The sequence below is a fragment of the Somniosus microcephalus genome, chromosome 7, assembly GCF_052327205.1.
Source record: "Somniosus microcephalus isolate GS21.2 chromosome 7, FLI_Smic_1.0, whole genome shotgun sequence".
Taxonomy (NCBI): domain Eukaryota; kingdom Metazoa; phylum Chordata; class Chondrichthyes; order Squaliformes; family Somniosidae; genus Somniosus; species Somniosus microcephalus.
The window spans coordinates 115,393,685-115,412,416 of NC_140993.1; the positions used below are offsets into that span (position 1 = coordinate 115,393,685).

At 49.9% G+C, this 18,732-nt stretch overlaps 1 protein-coding gene across 5 annotated transcripts in view; it reads right to left on the reverse strand.

Annotated features, from left to right (window-relative positions):
- Positions 1-18,732, reverse strand: part of LOC147114853 (nucleolar protein 4-like) — a 924,917-nt gene that overhangs the window by 119,833 nt on the left and 786,352 nt on the right. For all 5 annotated transcript variants that reach the window (XM_085992860.1, XM_085992856.1, XM_085992857.1 and 2 more), the window contains exon 7: positions 14,381-14,560. In XM_085992860.1, the coding sequence (XP_085848986.1) occupies positions 14,381-14,560 (180 nt within the window). The remainder of the gene's footprint in view (positions 1-14,380; positions 14,561-18,732) is intronic.

Here is an 18,732-nt window from a genome sequence, read left to right on the forward strand (position 1 = left end):
CTGTTCGCCAACCTCGCACCCAACTGTCGACCCATAGCGACCAAGAGTAGGCGGTACAGCTGGGAGGACAGACGGTTCATTGTGTCGGAAGTAGAAAGACTCAAGCGGGAGGGTATCATCGAATGCAGTACCAGCCCGTGGCGCGCCCAGGTAGTAGTAGTTAAGGGTAGCGAAAAGAAGCGGATGGTGATAGATTATAGCCAGACGGTTAATCTATACACCCAGCTAGACGCCTACCCTCTGCCCCGCATAGCGGATATGGTTAACCAAATCGCGCAATACCGGGTGTTTTCCACCATCGACCTAAAATCGGCATACCACCAGCTCCCCATTAGGCCGGAGGACCGTCCATACACCGCCTTCGAGGCGAACGGATGCCTCTACCACTTCCTCAGAGTCCCCTTTGGGGTAACGAACGGGGTCTCGGTCTTCCAGCGGGAGATGGACCGCATGGTCGATGAGAACCAGTTAACAGCCACCTACCCATACCTAGACAACGTCACCATCTGCAGCCACGACCAGCAAGACCACGACTCGAACCTCGCGAGATTTCTGAAAACCGCCCTCAGACTCAATCTCACCTACAACGAGGATAAGTGTGTCTTTAGCACCATGCGCCTCTGTATCCTGGGCTGCGTGGTGGAAAACGGGGAAATCGGTCCGGACCCCGACCGATTGCGTCCCCTACGGGAGCTACCCCTACCAAACACTCCCAAGGCCCTGAAAAGGTGCCTGGGGTTCTTCTCCTATTACGCCCAATGGGTCCCCAATTATTCCGACAAGGCCCGTCCCCTCCTGAAATCAACGTCCTTCCCGCTCACGGCCGAGGCCCACGCCGCCTTCAACAGCATTAAACACGACATTGAGAAGGCCGCGCTGCGGGCAGTGGACGAAAACATCCCTTTCCAGGTCGAAAGCGATGCGTCCGACTTCGCTTTAGCAGCCACCCTCAACCAGTATGGGCAGCCCGTAGCCTTTTTTCTCAAGAACCCTCCAAGGGCCCGAGATCAGGCACTCCTCGGTAGAGAAGGAGGCCCAGGCCATAGTGGAGGCAGTGCGGCACTGGAGGCACTACCTAGCCGGCAAACGCTTCACCCTGCTTACGGTCGGTAGCCTTCATGTTTAACAACAAACAGAGGGGGAAGATCAAGAACGACAAAATTCTCAGGTGGTGGATCGAACTCTCCACGTTTGAGTACGACATAATATATAGGCCGGGGGCCCTCAACGAATCCCCCGACGCCCTATCACGAGGGATGTGTGCCACCATCCAGGGGGACAGGCTACAGGGCCTCCACAATGGCCTCTGCCACCCGGGGGTCACCCGGCTATTCCACTTTATAAAATCCCGTAACCTGCCCTATTCCATCGAGGAGGTCCGGTCTATGACCAGGGACTGCCGCACCTGTGCGGAATGCAAGCCCCGTTTTTTCAGGCCCGACCGAGCCCACCTGATCAAAGCTACATGGCCATTCGAGCGCCTGAGCTTAGATTTCAAGGGACCACTCCCCTCCACCGACCGCAATGTGTACTTTCTCAACATTGTGGACGAGTACTCCCGCTTCCCATTCGCCTACCCCTGCCCAGACATGACCAGTGCCACGGTCATCAAGTGCCTCGGCAACCTGTTTTGCACGTTCGGCATGCCTAACTACATCCACACTGACAGGGGGACGTCGTTCATGAGCGACGAACTGCGCCAATACCTGCTGTCGAAGGGGATAGCCACGAGTCGGACCACTAGTTATAACCCCCGGGGTAATGGGCAAGTGGAGAGGGAGAACGCGACAGTGTGGAAGGCGGTCACCTTAGCACTAAGGTCTAAAGGCCTCCCGCTGGCAAGAGGTCCTCCCAGACGTACTCCACTCGATAAGGTTGCTACTGTGTACTGCTACTAACGCCACTCCTCACGAGAAGATGTTTGTTTTTCCCCGCAAATCAACCTCAGGAGTGTCCCTACCCTCGTGGCTCTCCACCCCAGGGACAGTCCTATTACGAAAGCATGTGAGGGGCCACAAAACGGATCCACTCGTGGAGGCAGTACACCTACTCCACGCAAACCCACAGTACGCGTACGTCAAGCACGCCGACGGGCGTGAGGACACCGTGTCCATAAAGGACCTCGCCTCGGCAGGAAGCGACGACGACCCATCACCACCACCCCCAGGAGAACCTCCACCATCCCCAGGCTCACCACCCCCAGAAGTACCTGCAACACCCCCAACACATGGGTATGCCCAGGAGGGCACCACGGACTCCCGGTCGGAACCCGAGGTACTGTTGCGATGTTCAGGAAGGACTATCATACCCCCGGACAGACTAAATCTGTAGAAGGGGTGAATGTGATGAAATATATGCCTTCGTCAGCCCTTGTGTTTTACCTGCTTTGTATTGTGGGTACCGCCCCCTTTTTCCTATTGTGTGTATTGGCTACGCCCCTGTCTTTTGTCATATAAAGGTCTCAAGAGCTGTATGAGTCATTCTATCAGACGAACCCGATGTGTAAAGACCTGCAATGTTCTTAGTGATTAAAAGCCTTTAGTTGAATCCTTTTAAACTCCTTGGCCTAGAAATTCATTATGGGGCGCCCAGCTTGCCTGGGCGCCGGAATTACCGCTGCGCGCGGATCCACTTGCGCAAGCGGGATATTCAGTGTCAGCGCACCAAGTGGAAGGCGGCCGCTAAACAGGGGTTTCGGCGCCCCGCTTGGGCGCTGAAACTGAATATCGGCGCGCTAGTGGCCGCAGCGCCACCCGCAGCGGAGCGGCAGGCTGCGGTACTGCAGGCCTTCCTCCCTCTCTTAAGGGGGAGGTGCCTGCAGCAACCGGAGCCCCGATCGCGAGTGCCGGCAAAAGAGCCCGGCAGAACGGAGAAGTGCCGGGCTCCCGGAAACAAGCCGGCAATGCCGCGGGGGGGCGGGGTGGAGGAGGCCGGGGAAGGAGGTGCGGGCAGGCGGCCGCCGAAAAAGCGGCCGGCCGCACCTCCACTTTAATTACCGCCACTACCGCCACAGGTAGGCCCTGTGTACCGGTCGCTGTTTACGGCCGGCGCTGAAGAGGCGGGCGCGACTTAATATGGCGTTCTTCGTGGAAACGGGGCGCTGCGCACACTGATGACGTCATCGGTGGCGGCGCAGCACTACAGCCTAACGCCGCCATTAGCGCCCCGCTGAATTTCGCCTGAATTTTGCAGACTGGCGCAAAAGCCCTCTTTGGGCGCAAACTGGTGGCGCAGGCCACTGAATTTCTAGGCCCTTGTCTTTGAGTTATCGATGGCACATCACTCACCTAATATGCATTTGGTCTTCCCATTGTAGAGGAGACTACACCATGAGCAGTAAGTATAGAATATTTGAGGAGTACACATAAATTGCTATCTCCCCTGGAAGGAATGTCTGTGGCCCTGAACAGTGGTGTGGGAGCAAATGAATAGACAGATGCTGCATCTCCTGCAGTTGCACTGGGAAGTGTCAGGGGAAGGGGAACTGGAAGGTGGAGTGGTGGAAGTGTGGACCAGGGTGTCTAGAGGGGATAGTCCCTCTGGAAACTGTAAAAGATGGGGGCGGAGATGTTTGGTGGCAGAAATGTTGATGATGACCTGATGAATATGGAGGCTTGTGGGGTGGAAGGTGAGAAGGGGTCCTTGTCACAGTTGTGAGAGGAAGGAGGGGATAAAAGCAGAAGCACAGGAAATGGGACAGACTTAGGTAAGGGTCCCGTCAACTACTGCAGGGGGGGAATCCTTGGCTGAGGAAAGCTCTCAGAAACTCTGATGTGGAAGGTGAAGACATTAGAACGGATACAGTTGGTTACTGAAATGACCAGCCTGAAACATTGACCTGCCTGTTTTCTCCACAGATGCTGACTGACCTGCTGTGTGTTTCCAGCATTTTCTGTTTTTGTTTCAGATTTCCAGTTTAGTTTCTTGCTTTTTAACAGCAAGATATAGATGTTTTGAAAGTAAATGGCCCAAGATTTAATGCCACAAAATGTTACCTGTCAACCTATTTCATATATATTGTTTGCTTTACCAAGCTTTCAGACAACCTTACAGCTCTTTTATTGCATTTCACATATACCCATACTTCAACAGGACACCCATTCTAGTTGCAACTTACAATTAGAGTCATAGAGTTTTACAGCACAGAAAGAGGCCCTTCGGCCCATCGTGTCTGCGCCGCCCATCCATCCCTGTCCAGTCTAATCCCATTTTCCAGCATTTGGTCCATAGCCTTGTATGCAATGGCATTTCAAGTGCTCATCCAAATGCTTCTTGAATGTTGTGAGGGTTCCTGCCTCTACCACCCTTTTAGGCATTGAGTTCCACATTCCAACCACCCTCTGGGTGAAAAAGTTCCTCCTCAAATCCCCTCTAAATCTCCTGCCCCTTACCCTGAATCTATGCCCCCTTGTTAGTGACCCCCCTACTAAGGGGAAAAGTTCCTCTTTGTCTACCCTATCTATGCCCCTCATCATTTTGTACACCTCAATCAGGTCCCCCCTCAGCCTTCTTTGCTCCAAGGAAAACAACCCCAGCCTGTTTAGTCTTTCTTCATAGCTGAGGCGCTCCATCCCAGGTAACATCCTGGTGAATCTTCTCTGCACCCTCTCCAAAGCAATCACATCCTTCCTATAGTGAAAGCCTGCCACACTCACCATCAAAGCACTCCAAAAACTTTTCTCTCAAAAATATTATGAAAATTCCAGAAATATAGAAACACATAGCCCATGGAACTACTTTTCCTGCAATTCCAAATAAGGACTGAAAAAAAAAGAAAACCTGTGATGAAAGGTGTTCAGTTAAATATGTTTGAATGAAATCTGGAGCCATAATTTGGTTAAGGCATGAAATAGGCCCAAGTACGTTAGCACAAAAATGCAGCAGACCATAGAATTGTAGGAAATGAGCACAAAGCCTGCTCACCCAATTCCCACAACTTCCCTGCGGCCATGGTGCAACTGTTCTCCCACAGCATAGCACCGCAGAATTGGGCGCCCATTTTCAGATGGAAAACACAAGCATAGGTTTTGATATTAAAAATCTTACGTCTGCATACACTTCCTGTTTGTACCATTTGATTGTCTGTCCCATTCCTGTCACCCAATCATGCAACATTTTATTTCTCCCCTCTTACTATGCTGCTCTTAATCCCTATCCCAACCCATCATTATTTCTCTTGCTTCCTACACTATTGCTGCCATCTCAGTCTTGAATCCCTGTTCAATAAGCCCACAGCTGTCCTCTGTGCCTTTCGACATTCTCTGGAAGGTCTCTGCTAACAGTAATCACCCACTCTGCATTCCCTTCAGAACGTCTATTTACTTGTGAACAAAGTCCTTGCCATCCAAGACCTTATTGTGGACCATTGCATTGACATGCTGGCTTTGACGGAAACTTGGTTCACAGACAGCTCATTCTCTATCACCTCCTCAAGCCCTATCCCGAGTCTCTCCATGAGATATTGGGCTAGATTTTCAGTTGATAGCGCCAGCAGTTAGCGCCTTAAGAGAAGTGATTTTCGGGCGCTATGCGTGTAGCGCCCGTGTGCAGCGCAGTTTGTGCCCCGCCCCAAATTAAGTTGCCCGTTAGCGCCGGCGCAAAGTTTAGCGCCCGCCCGGATGCGCGCGCAGAAAATGACGTCACATCCTCGTGCAACGCCCTTTGTGCGCCCCGATTCCAAACTTCAGTTGGACCGCCCCATTGTGCGGCTGGCGGCCGGAGCGTTTGGAAAAAGGAACGCAACACAACCAGCGCGGGCCCCGGGGGGCGCAAATTAAAGGGGACGTGCTCTCCAGTATAAAGGCCAGCCTTTTTTCAGAAAACACTCTTGTGCAACGCATTTCTGGAGACACAACAAGGAGGATAGCTAACTGGTTTCAAGCAGCAAGAGCTCAGGTATTTTTGGACTCAGGCCAGAGCGCTGCAAGTGGCCTTTTGGAAATTTGAGTGTTTGCCAGGATTTGATGGGGGTTGCATGGGGTGCCAACGCGGAGCTGCAGCTCCATGTCCGTAGGGCTCGCAGACGCATTGTGAGAGGGGCAGCCCTGGCTAGAGGCAGAGGGGGCTACAGGCGTCGGCCACGTAGGCCTTACCCAGTCAGGCTATACCGCCAGCAGCGCTCCTACCTAAACATGAGTGCCGCGCGATGTGTTAAAAGGCTCCGATTCCGAAAGGAGGTGATTGCAGAGATCTGCCACCTGCTTCGCCGAGATCTGCGGCCAAAGCTCAGGTGCAGGACGTCTCTGTCGGTGGAAGTGAAGGTGACGGTGGCATTGAACTTCTATGCCACCGGCTCCTTCCAATCCGCTGCTGGGGACATAGCAAACATCTCCCAGTACGGCGCGCATCGCTGCATCCGCCAGGTGACCGAAGCACTGTTCAGAAGGAGAAGCCAATTCATCTCCTTCCCCATGGCCCTGGAGAGCCAGCATCAGCGCGCATTGGGATTTTACAGACTCGGGGAATTCCCCTTGGTGCAGGGCGCCATTGACTGTACGCATGTGGCTTTGCGGGCCCCTCTGGAGCATGGCGAGCAGTATCGCAACAGGAAGGGCTACCATTCTCTGAATGTGCAGCTGGTCTGTGACCACAAGCAGCGCATCATGGCAGTCAATGCCAGCTTCCCAGGCAGCAGCCACGATGCCTTTATCCTGCGGCAGAGTACTGTGCATGACATGTTCCAGGCACAGCCTCCCCCAAGAGGATGGCTACTCGGGGACAAAGGCTATCCTTTGTGCACCTGGCTCATGACCCCGCTCCGCGCGCCCAGGACCGCTGCTGAAGAGGCCTACAACGAGAGCCATCAAACCACCCGCAACATCATCGAGCTAACTATTGGGGTCCTCAAGCAGTGGTTCCGCTGCCTTGATCGCTCCGGAGGAGCTCTCCAGTATTCGCCGGACCGGGTCTCCCAATTTGTGGTGGTTTGCTGCATGCTACACAACCTGGCTATCCGCAGGACTCAGGCACTGCCACCTGACGTTGGACCAGCACCTCAGGAGGAGGAGCAGGAGGAGCATGAGGAGGAGGAGGAGGAGGAGCAGGAGTACGTTCCCAGGAGGGAGCGACCAGGGCCAAGGGCCGCACGACGCCACCTTAGTACACGGTACTTCTAAGCCCCCTGTCAGGGAATGGCCAGGGGCCATGAGGGAAGATGAATGCAGCCGCTCCGCAACCCCTCAGCCGGCGAAGCCAACAAACACTAAGAAGAACAACCATGGAGACTGCATGAATAAAGATAATTTTTTATTAAACAAAAATGAAAAGCCCTTCCCATATGAATCCCCCAAAACAATAAACGGGCCCCACAAAAAGCCCAACAAACGACTCACTCCCTCAAACTGGGGAGGAGTCACTCCACCTTTCTTCAAACCGGGCCTCAACGTCGGCCTAACGCAAAAAATAAGCCCTCCAACAACACAACCATGGGCAAAATAAAGATGGCCACCGCCATATAAAAGGAAAGCTGGCCACACCCTCTACTGAGTGGCCCGCGAGGGCGAGACCTTGCCCAGCCTTTTGCCTCCCCTGCCCGGCCTGCTGCTCCTTCGCAAGCTCTGCCCAGTGCCTGCTGCGAGGCTGGGGGAAGGTGCCTGAGGCTCAGATGCCCTTCCGCCAGATGCCGCTGGGGGGCGGCCTACACGGCGTTTGGGCCTCGAGGGGCCGTCTGCTGAGTGGCGCACCTGAGCCTGGCCACCATCAGCTGCAGCCGCTTGCCCTTGACGCCCCAGTGGGGGAATGGCGGCGACGGATGGCGCAATGTGGGCCAGCTGGCGTCTGGGATGCGCTGGCTGGTGCTGTGGCGCGGTGGCACTCGGCTGGGCCCGCACTGCAGGATCCGCAACAATCAGCCGAGGGGCGGCTTGCTGGGATGGTCCAGCGCGGCGGCTGCCCTGGCGATGCCTGCCTGAGACAGCGCGTGTGGCAGCAGTGAGTGCCCCTGTTGTCCTGGTGTGCGCGCGCATCACATCCGCCAGGGTCTTGACGGCATCAGTCAGCATGCGGCCACTCGCGGCAGCTGCTGCCCCGAACTCGCGCACACTGGTCGCCAGCGACTCGATGGCCTCAGGCATGCGCCCCACCACGCTCATGAGCTCCGTGTGGCGCCGGTCCGAATCCTCGGCCATCTTATCCAGCTTCCGCACCTCCTCCGAGGTGAAGGTGTCCGGACTGGAGTCGCGACTCTCCCGCTGGGGAGGAGGGGGCTGAACTAAGGGACCCTTGCCACGTTGGTGGCGGCGAGTGTGCCGATCAGCAGCACTCCCCTCTGATCCTTCCCCCCTTTGGGGGGAAGGCCGCGGGCCACGCGCACGGCTCCTGGGTGGCTGGACGCCACTGGTCCCAGAAGCTGCATTGCCCTGCGACAGTTCCTCCAGGCACTCGTCCAGTGAGGAGGTGTCAAGCATTTCCTCCTCTCCTGCGGGACGTGACTGTTCCCCCGATGGTCCGGCTTGCTTCTCCTCCTCCTCCTGCTCGGAGGTGCTGTCACTGGCAGCTTCAGGGTCCTGGTCGTCACCAGCTGAAAGCAGGAATGCACAAGAGTAGCTTCAGAGTGAGGAGACGGCGTCAGCGAGGGAGTTAGGACTGGTGGCATTCAGTGCATTGGTGGGACAGTGGCAAAGGAGGTAGCTCGGATGGGCCAGTGCGACGCGAGAGGGCCAAAAGGCGAGGTCCTTACCATTGCCGGGCAGTGGAGGGTCGGATACTCCGCACGCTGTGGGGACGATCACACGGGCTCCCATGAGCACACACACGCGCTCCTCCAGCCGAGTGAGCTTCTGCAGCTTGGCGCGGCCACCCCTGGCACGGGCCTGGCGATTAAAGGCTACTTTAGCCTGCAAGAGAAAGGACGGGCTGTAAGTGCGCAGTGTAGCCCTGATGTAGTGTGCACTGCCTCCCATGGTGGAATAGCTTGGCCAGAGTGAAGCCCTGATGTAGTGTGCACTGCCTCCCATGGTGGAATGGCTTGGACAGAGTGAAGCCCTGATGTAGTGTGCACAGCCTCCCATGGTGGAATAGCTTGGCCAAAGTGTAGAGTGCCGAATGGCCATTTGATGCTCATGACTGTCCCAATGCTGCTGGCTGAGGGCTGGCCAATAGGACTTTCAGCTCCCTTTGCCCATCATTTCAGGTGTACATGCAAGAATGAGGAGGAGACTGGAAAGGCTACTCACCTTGACAATCCTGGTCAGGTCGTTGTATTTTTTACGACATTGTTTGTGGGTCCTGGGGGCATCGCCGGTGAACGTCACCCTCTGGGCGATCTGCTTCCAGGCTTTGGTGTAGTCGTGGTGGGTTGGATTCCTCCCACTCTCTGGGAACAAGATCTTGCGCCTCACCTCCAGAGCTGCGACCATTATGTCCAGATCACCCTCTGAGAAGCGCAGGGCACGCTGACGGGCCTTCTCTGGCGTTGCCATGACTCCCTGGGGCTGAGCAGCAGTGTTGAGGCCTCTTTGCAAGGCTGCAGTGTGCAGGGCGTGGCAGCAGACCAATTCGTCCCTTCCCCCTTTAAGAGCTGGTCGGCGCCACGGGGTCTGCTGTCAGTCCAAAAATGACCGCACCCGCGCTGCGCCCCGCCTGGGCGCTATCCCTCTGGACCGCCGGCTTAGCGCCTAAAGAGAGTAGTGGAATGCCTCTTTTAGCGCTCCACCAACCTCTTAGGGCGAAGCCACTGAATTCCCGGCAACGGGGCGCTACTTTGGGGCGGGCGCTAACTTCGGGCGGGCGCTAAGGTTAGCGCCCCAAAACTGCCTATACTGAAAATCTAGCCCTTGGTCCCTCCTTTCCTTCCTCAACACTCCTCATCCTCAGTGATTTCAATCACCATCTCAACTCACCCTACCCTCTCTCCTCTGATTTCCCTGCTTTCAGTCCTCACTAAACCTCTCCCTCCACATAAACTCTCCTTCCCATATTCACGGCCACCCCCTCAGCCTTGCCATCTCATGTGGCCTCTCTATTCCCATGATCTTGACCATAGATAAGGCCATCTCTGAACACTTCATTGTAACCTTCACTACCCATACTCCCCCTTCCCCCTTGCATCTGCCCCTGGAAAAATCTTCCTCATCTCTCTTACAATTGCACTTTCAAGCTGCCTAGCCTTTGGTCTTGGATTTGCCACGATACTTCTGCAGCTGCCAGAACTCCCTCACAACCACTGTTGGTCCACTAATGCTCAATAAAGCTTTACTCTCTCCCATCCTGGTCAGTGCCCCTGGTATGACCCCCATATTTGCCCACACAAGTTCAAAGGATGCCTGCTTGAGCCTATCTTGATGCACAACTAGTTTAGCCATCCATCACCCGATCTGAGCCAGAGAAGCTTCATTCTCGTCTGCCAAAACTGCCCACTACTCCGGAGAGCAAACATAATGACTGGATTCTTTTTTCCACTACCAACAATTTCCTTAAACGCCTCTTCCCTGTCCCATCACCAGTGAGGAGCTCACCTACTTCTTTGTCACTAATTCAGCCGGCTTTGCTGCTCTCCCCCTTGCCCTTGCCCACCAAACCAAACCTTTCCTCAGGTTTCCCCTGCTTTAGCCCTCAGTCTGCGTCTTTCTTTAGTTTCTCTCCAATCTTTTCCCTCATGCCTTCTCCAAACTCAATGTCCATGAAACTCACCGCCTGCTCCCTTGACCCCATTCCAATTTGACTGCTGAATACCCAACTTCTCTCCCTGGCTCCCATGCTAGCTGACATTGTAAATGGTTCCCCTCTCTTTCAAAGCCACCTTCATCACCTCCCCCCGCTGCAAAAAAGTCCTTGAACTTGTCGCCTCTCAAGTCCGTACCCATTTTTCCCACAACTCCATGTTTGAATCTCTCCAATCAAGTTTCCACCCCTGCTACAGCACTGAAATTACCCTAGTCAAAGTCACAAATGACATCCTCAATAACTGTGATCATGGTGTATTTTTTCCCTCTCATCTTATTTGATCTCTCTGCAGTCTTTGACACAGTCGACCACGCCATTCTCCTCCAATGTTTCTGCTCCATTGTCCGGCTCATTAGGATCACTTGTACTTGGTTCCACTCTTACCTATTGAATCGTAACCAGTGAATCTCCAGCACTGGCTTCTCTTCCCACTCCATTAGCTCAGGAGCCCCTAAGGATCTATCCTTGGCCCCCTCCTCTTTCTCATCTACATGCTGCCCATTGGCAACATTATTCAAAGACATGTACATTGACGACACCTAGCTCTACCTCTCCACTACATGATTTTTCAGATTACTTGTCTGACATCCAGTCTTGAATTTCATCGACATTGGCCTCTACCACAAACTCTTGCCTTAAATTTCATATTCCTCCCCAGCCAGTGTCTCAGGCTGAATCAAATTGTTCGTAACTACAGAATCCTATTTGACCCTGAATTAAACTTCCGATCACATATCCTCTCCATCACATGACCGCCCACTTCTGTCCGTACTCTCATCCATGTCTTTGTCACCTCTAGGCTTGACTATTTCAATGCTTTCCTATGTAGCCTCCCATCTTCAATGCTCTATAAACTGCAGCTCATCCAAAAACCTGATGCCCATATCCTATCCCGAGCAAAGCTCTGCTAACCCATCACTCCTGTCCTCACTGACCTACATTGGCTTCCAGGCTCCCAATGCTTCCAATTTAAAATTCTCGTCTTCATGTTTAAATCTCTTCATGGCCTTGACTCTCACTTTATCTGCACCTCCTTCAGCCCATAACCCTCCCAGAACTCTCTGCTGCTCCGACTCTTGTCTTTTATTCTTCCCCTTATTTTGCCCCACCACTGGCAGCTGCACCTTGAACTATCTAGGCCCCATGCTCTGGAATTCCTTCAATAAACTCGTCTGCCTCTCCATCTTCCTCTCCGCCTTTAACACCCTCCTTAGAATCCACCTCTTTGACCTAGCTTTTGGCTTTCCCTCCTAATATCTTCTTCTTTGTTTGAGCTTCCATTTTTGTATCTAATTATGTCACTCTGAAGAAGCTTGGAATGTTTTTCTATATTAGAGTTGATATATAAATGTAAGTTGTAGTTGTCTGTTGAAGCACAGCAGTTAACATTGTATTAGTTCCAGGTCTGATCCTTCATCTGCTCCATAAAAAGAAAATAGTAGTGGTCCCCCAGCAGCATAGATCAGAAGAACTTTCATTCCAGTGGCTGATTATTTTCCCCTCACTTCCTCACCTGTCGAGTTAGTTGCTTTCAATTCAAACAACCTCCTCCCGCACTCCCACCCCCCACCCACCCCCACCGCTAAGCAAGTTATTTTGAATCTCCATCGCCCCATGAAGTAAATTTCTTTTAAGTGCCCGTTCACCCCCTGAGCAAGGGTCCCTGCATTTATGGCTTTCCCTGCTGGCCAAGTTATTTTGTGAGTGTCCACCAACCCCATAACTAAATTGTCCTGCACCCTACTCCCCAAGCTGAGCAAGTTATGCACCAAGTTTTTTTCTGTGAAGTGAAGTGGGGGTTGGAGGAGAGAGAATGGATGATGGAAAAGAAGAGAAGGGAGATGGGAAGGACGAGGGTGGAGGGGGAAGGGAGAGACGGTAATGGGAGAGGGAAGAGCGGAGGGAGAGATAGAGGGAGGGGAAGAAGAAGGTAGCAGTAGGGAAGAGGAAAGAGGTAGGTGGATGGGGGTAGAGTAAGAAGGAGTTAGTGGGGGGGGGGGTGGGTGGGGGAGAGTTGAGGAAGTGAAAGGAGAAGCGGTGGCCCTGAGACTCTGCCATTAGCAGAGCCTTGCATTCAGCAGGCGGTTTTAGGAAAACTATGGGTGCACTGCCTGGGATTCTCCGTCCATTGAAATTAAAGGATGGAAATTGTGGACAGCGCAGCCATGATTTTCTGACAAGCCGTCTAGTACATGCAAGGTACAGGGTCTCTGGAAATGTTGCCCATTATTATGTCTGTAAAACAAACTATTATTTCTCAATTAAGCACACTGGGAATAATTTCCCAAACACACGCTGATAGTGCTTAATTTCTTCCACTGCAACCGCACATCAGAAAATCATGGTGCTTTACCCATAGCTTTTCCATCCACTGTAATCAATGAATAGAAAATTATGGGCATAAAGTGAAGTTCCCTGACTTCAGCATATACTACTGTCTCTATCATCTGAAATATAATTCTAATGTGTTGGAATAATGCCCCCTCTTGTCATGTGACATACAGCTGTAGTAAAAATTCAGGCATGATGTCTACTGTTGATAACACGATAACTGCCAAAAAATTACAATGGAAGAAGTCCAATATTGTAATCCATTATAAAATAAACTGTTTGAGAGTGTGTTCCAAGCTGTCACAGGTTCACTGGGTTTGGAATCTACTTCAACCATTTGAGTTTCATTTCACAGTTTATATTGTGATCAATCTGGTTACACAGCCATAACCATTGTTAATTCTCTAATCACCCATCCTCTTCTTGTCTAGCAATGGAAAAGCAAAAAAAACAGAAAAAATGCCTTTTGTCCTGGGCTGGATAATGTTTTGACGTGCACTCCTGTGTTTTGCTACCATTAAAGACAGATGCAAAAACAGTTCACCACACAATAGCACAATGAAATCATTTCTGCCAGTCCAAAAGCTAAATGTGAAGGTACATTTTATGAATTTGCTCTATGTACCCTTATAATGTCTCTGACCACAACTGTATATCAGAATCTTTAAAGGTGGGAGTACAGGTAGAAAAAGCAATAAAGGTAGCAAATGGAGTTCTGGGTTATATATACTGGCTCACTGAATGCTACAGCAAGAATATTATGTTCAATTTGTACAGGATATCCGTTAGTCCATAGTTGGGAATATTGTGTGAAGTTCTGTTCATCCTTTTAATGGAAGGATATTAGAGCCATAGAAAGCAATGAAGATTCACTAAAATTATACCAGGAATTAGATGCTATAGTTATGAAGAAAGGCTTGAAAATTGTTTTGCTTTTTCATTGAACAGAGAAAGTTAATCAGGGGCCTAACAGAGGTTTCCACAATTATGAAAGCTTTTGAGAGGGTAAATAAGAAATATTTTCACACAGAAGATTATTAGAATATGGATTGTTGTGCCACAAGTAACTATTAAGGCAGGGGCTTGTCTTTAAAATAAAACTGGATAAGTCTTTGAAAAGGAAGAATATATAAAAAGATATGGGAAAGGGCAGGGAAATGGAAATAAAGTAGATAGCTCCAAGTTGAAGAGCTAGCACTCCGCTACAATGAGTGAAATGGCCTCCTTTCATGCTGCAATTCCTATGATTCTACTAAAAGTGTGGAAAAAGTACATAGGTATTACAAATGATCTGTTGCTTAGAAAAAAATGACATGCTTACATACACTATTGTGCAGAAGTACATAGTTTCAGGAGTATACACGTTGAAAACCCAGCTGTAACTTACATTAAAAGCTTTAAGGCGCTCAGATTCTGCTCCATCTGAGTCAATTATCTTCTCAACATCATCATGGTCATCCTGGTCATCATCATCTTCAATAGCTCTACTAACAGTCAGATCTTCAGGGCAACCTCCTACACTTTCATTTCTGAGAGACTCATAGCTAGAATAGCTGTGTGCAGGTGACTGAATCGGGAAAAAACAGACATGAAACACAATTAGCCTACTGTATTAAATATGCTTGATAAAAACAGAACTTCAAATAATTTAGTCTACATAGACAAAAATGAGTGCCCTGTTCATTTTCATTTAACAGAATCAGGTTGTAACTCATCTTTAAACCAACTAAATAAATCAATTTAACTTCAAAAATGTCAAGAAAGGGATAAAAAATAACCTTTATTATAATATATACTTCATAAAATAAGTTTTATGTTGAGGAATGTAAATTCAGTTAATTAAATAAATCTGGAATTAAAAAAAAACCCTCGTACCAGTAATGGTGACCATGTAACAACCGTATTGTTGTAAAAACCCATTTGGTTCACTAATGTCCTTTATAGAAAGGAAATCTGCCGTCTTTACCCAGTCTGGCCTATATGTGACTCCAGACTCACAGCACTGTGGCTGACTCTTAACTGCCCTCTGAAATGGCCTAGCAAGCCACTCAGTTGTCAAGTAGGCGGCTCACCACCACCTTCTCAAGGCAATAAATGCTGGTTTTCCTAGCAATGCCCACATCCCGCGAATGAATAAAAAAAGTTTCACTTTATATTCACATTAGAGCAGGGGTGTTCTAACTATAACGCCAAGACCTGGAAATCAGGCCGATAAAGTCCAGGCAGCTCAGTCTTATATTTCTTTTTCACTAATTTGTTCTGTTTGAATTTTGTGGGCCTGGAGTTTTATACATGACTTCTCAGTTGCCTGATTAATGAAAATATCCTGAATCAGAACACCAACATTTGTTAGCATTGGCAACTTCAGATGTTTGCAACTTTAATGCCATCAGCCTACTCTCAATCATTAGCAAAGTGATGGAAGGAGTCATCAACAGTGTTATCAAGCGGCACTTACCAATAACCTGCTCACTGATGCTCAGTTTGGATTCTGGCAGGACCACTCGGCTCCATACCTCATTACAGCCTTGATCCAAATATGGACAAAAGAGCTGAATTCCAGAGGTTAGTTGAGAGTGACTACCCTTGACATCAGTGTTGCACCAAGGAGCCCTAGTAAAACGGAAGTCAATGGGGATCAGGGGAAAAACTCTCCAGTGGCTGGAATCATACCTAGCACAAAGGAAAATTGTTGTGGTTGTTGGTGGCCAATCATTTCAGCCTTAGAACATAACTGCAGGAGTTCCTCAGGGCAGCGTCCAAGGCCCAACTATCTTCAGCTGCTTCATCAATGACCTTCCCTCCAATGTAAAATTTGAAGTGGAGCTGTTTGCTGATGACTGCATAGTGTTCAGTTCCATTCGCAATTCCTCCAATAAGGAAGCAACCCATGCCTGCATGCAGCAAGACCTAGACAACATCCAGGTTTGGGCTGATAAATGGCAAGTAACATTCACGCCACACAAGTGCCAGGCAGTGGACATCTCTAACAAGAGAGAGTGTAATCACCTCCCTTTGACATTCAATGGCATTACCATCATCGAATCCTCCACCATCAATATCTTGGGGGCCACCATTGACCAGAAACACAACTGGATCAGTCACATAAATATTGTGGCAGCTAGAGCAGGTGAGAGGCTGGGTATTCTGCGGTGAGTGGCATATAATTGGCAAATGAATTTCAACAGATAAATGTGAGGTATTACATTTTGGTAGGAAGAATAGGGAGGTCATCTATTACTTGGAGGGTGCGAGTCTGGGTGGAGTAGAGGAGCAAAGGGATCTCGGAGTATAAATACACAAATCACTAAAAGTTGTGACACAGGACATAAAAAAAGCAAACCAAGAACTAGGGTTTATTTCGAGAGGGATAGAATTGAAAAGTAGTGAAGTTATGCTAAACCTGTATTGAACCTTGGTTAGACCACACTTGGAGTACTGTGTACAATTCTGGTCGCCATATTATAAAAAGGATATAGAGGCACTGGCGAGGATGCAGAGAAGATTTACAAGGATGATATCAGAAATTGAAGGGTATACCTATCAGGAAAGGATGAACAGGCTGGGTCTCTCTTCTCTTGAAAAAAGGACAAGGGGTGACCTAATAGAGGTCTTTAAAATTATGAAAGGTTTTGATAGAGTGGATACAGAGAGAGTGTTTCCACTTGTGGGGAAGAGCATAACTAGAGGCCATCAATATAACTTAGTCACTAAGAAATCAAATAGGGAATTCAGAAGAAACTTCTTTACCCAGAAAGTGGTGAGAATGTGGAATAGTAATACGAATAGTATAGATGCATTTAAGGGGAAGTTAGATAAGCATATGAGGGAGAAGGGAATAGAGGGTTATGCTGATAGAGTTAGATGAGGAAAGACGGGAGGAAGCTCAAGTGGAGCATAAATGGACTGGTAGGGCCGAATGGCCTGTTTCTGTACTGCATATCCTATGTAAACCTCCTGACTCCCCCAAACCTCTCCACCACCTACAAGGCACAAGTCATGAGTGTGATGGAATACTCTCCACTTGCCTGGATGAGTGCAGCTGTAACAACACACAAGAAGCTCGACATCATCCAGGACAAAGCAGAAACATAGTAACATAGAAACGTAGAAGATAGGAGCAGGAGTAGGCCACTCGGCCCTTCGAGCCTGCTCTGCCAATCAATGAGATCATGGCTGATCATCCAAATTCAGTACCCTGTCCCTGCCTTCTCCCCATATCACTTGATCCCTTCAGCCTTAAGAAATATATCCAACTCCTTCTTGAATATATTTAATGAACTGGCCTCCACCGCCCTCTGTGGCAGAGAATTCCACAGGTTCACCACTCTTTGGGTGAAGAAATTCCTCCTCATTTCAGACCTAACTGGCTTACCCCTTATCCTTAGACTATGACCCATGGTTCTGGACTCCCCGGCCATCAGAAACATCCTTCCTGCATCTAGTCTGTCCAGGCCTGACAGAATTTTATAGGTTTCGATGAGATCCCCTCTCAATCTTCTAAACTCCAGTGAGTATAAGCCCAATCGACACAATCTCTCCTCATACGTCATTCCTGCCATCCCAGCTATCAGCCTGGTGAATCTTCGCTGCACTCCCTCCATGGCAAGAACATCCTTCCTCAGATAAGGCAACCAAAACTGCACACAATACTCAAGGTGCGGTCTCACCAAGGCCCTGTACAACTGTAGCAAGACATCCTTGTTCCTGTACTCGAACCCTCTTGCTACGAAGGCCAACATACCATTTGCCTTCTGAACCGCCTGCTGCACCTGCATGCTTACCTTCAGCGACTGGTGCACAAGAACACCCAGGTCTCTTTGCACTTCCCCTTCTCCCAATCTATTGCCATTCAAATAATAATCTGCCTTCCTGTTTTTGCCACCAAAGTGGATAACCTCACATTTATCCACATTATAGTGCATTTGCCATGTTTCTGCCCAATCACCCAACCTGTCCAAATCACAGAATCACACAGAATCACAGAAACCCCACAGTGCAGATAGAGGCCATTTCGGCCCATCGAGCCTGCACCGACACATATCCCACCCGATCCCCGTAACCCCTACATCAACACATATCCCACCCTATCCCCGTAGCTGCACGTATTTAATCCCCCTAACACTAAGGGTCAATTTATCATAGCCAATCAACCTAACCCGCACATCTTTGGACTGTGGGAGGAAACCGGAGCACCCGGAGGAAACCCACGCAAACACGGGGAGAATGTGCAAACTCCATACAGACAGTCACCCGAGGCCGGATTCGAACCTGGGTCCCTGGCGCTGTGAGGCAACAGTGCTAACCACTATGCCACCGTACTGGAGTTTCACAACATCCTCCTCACAGCTTACCCTCCCACCCAGCTTTGTGTCGTCTGCAAATTTGGAGATATTACATCCAATTCCCTCGTCCAGATCATTAATATATATTGTGAACAGCTGGGGTCCTAGGACCGATCCTTGCAGTACCCCACTAGTCATTGCCTGCCACTTGGAAAACGACCCGTTTATTCCAACTCTTTGCTTTCTGTCCGCCAATCAATTCTCTATCCAAGTCAATACCTTGCCCCCAATCCCATGTGCATTAATTTTGCACGCTAATCTCTTATGCGGGACCTTATCGAAAGCCTTCTGAAAGTCCAAATACACCACATCCACTGGTTCTTCCTTATCTATTTTACCAGTTACATCCTCAAAAAATTCCAGTAGATTAGTCAAGCATGATTTACCTTTTGTA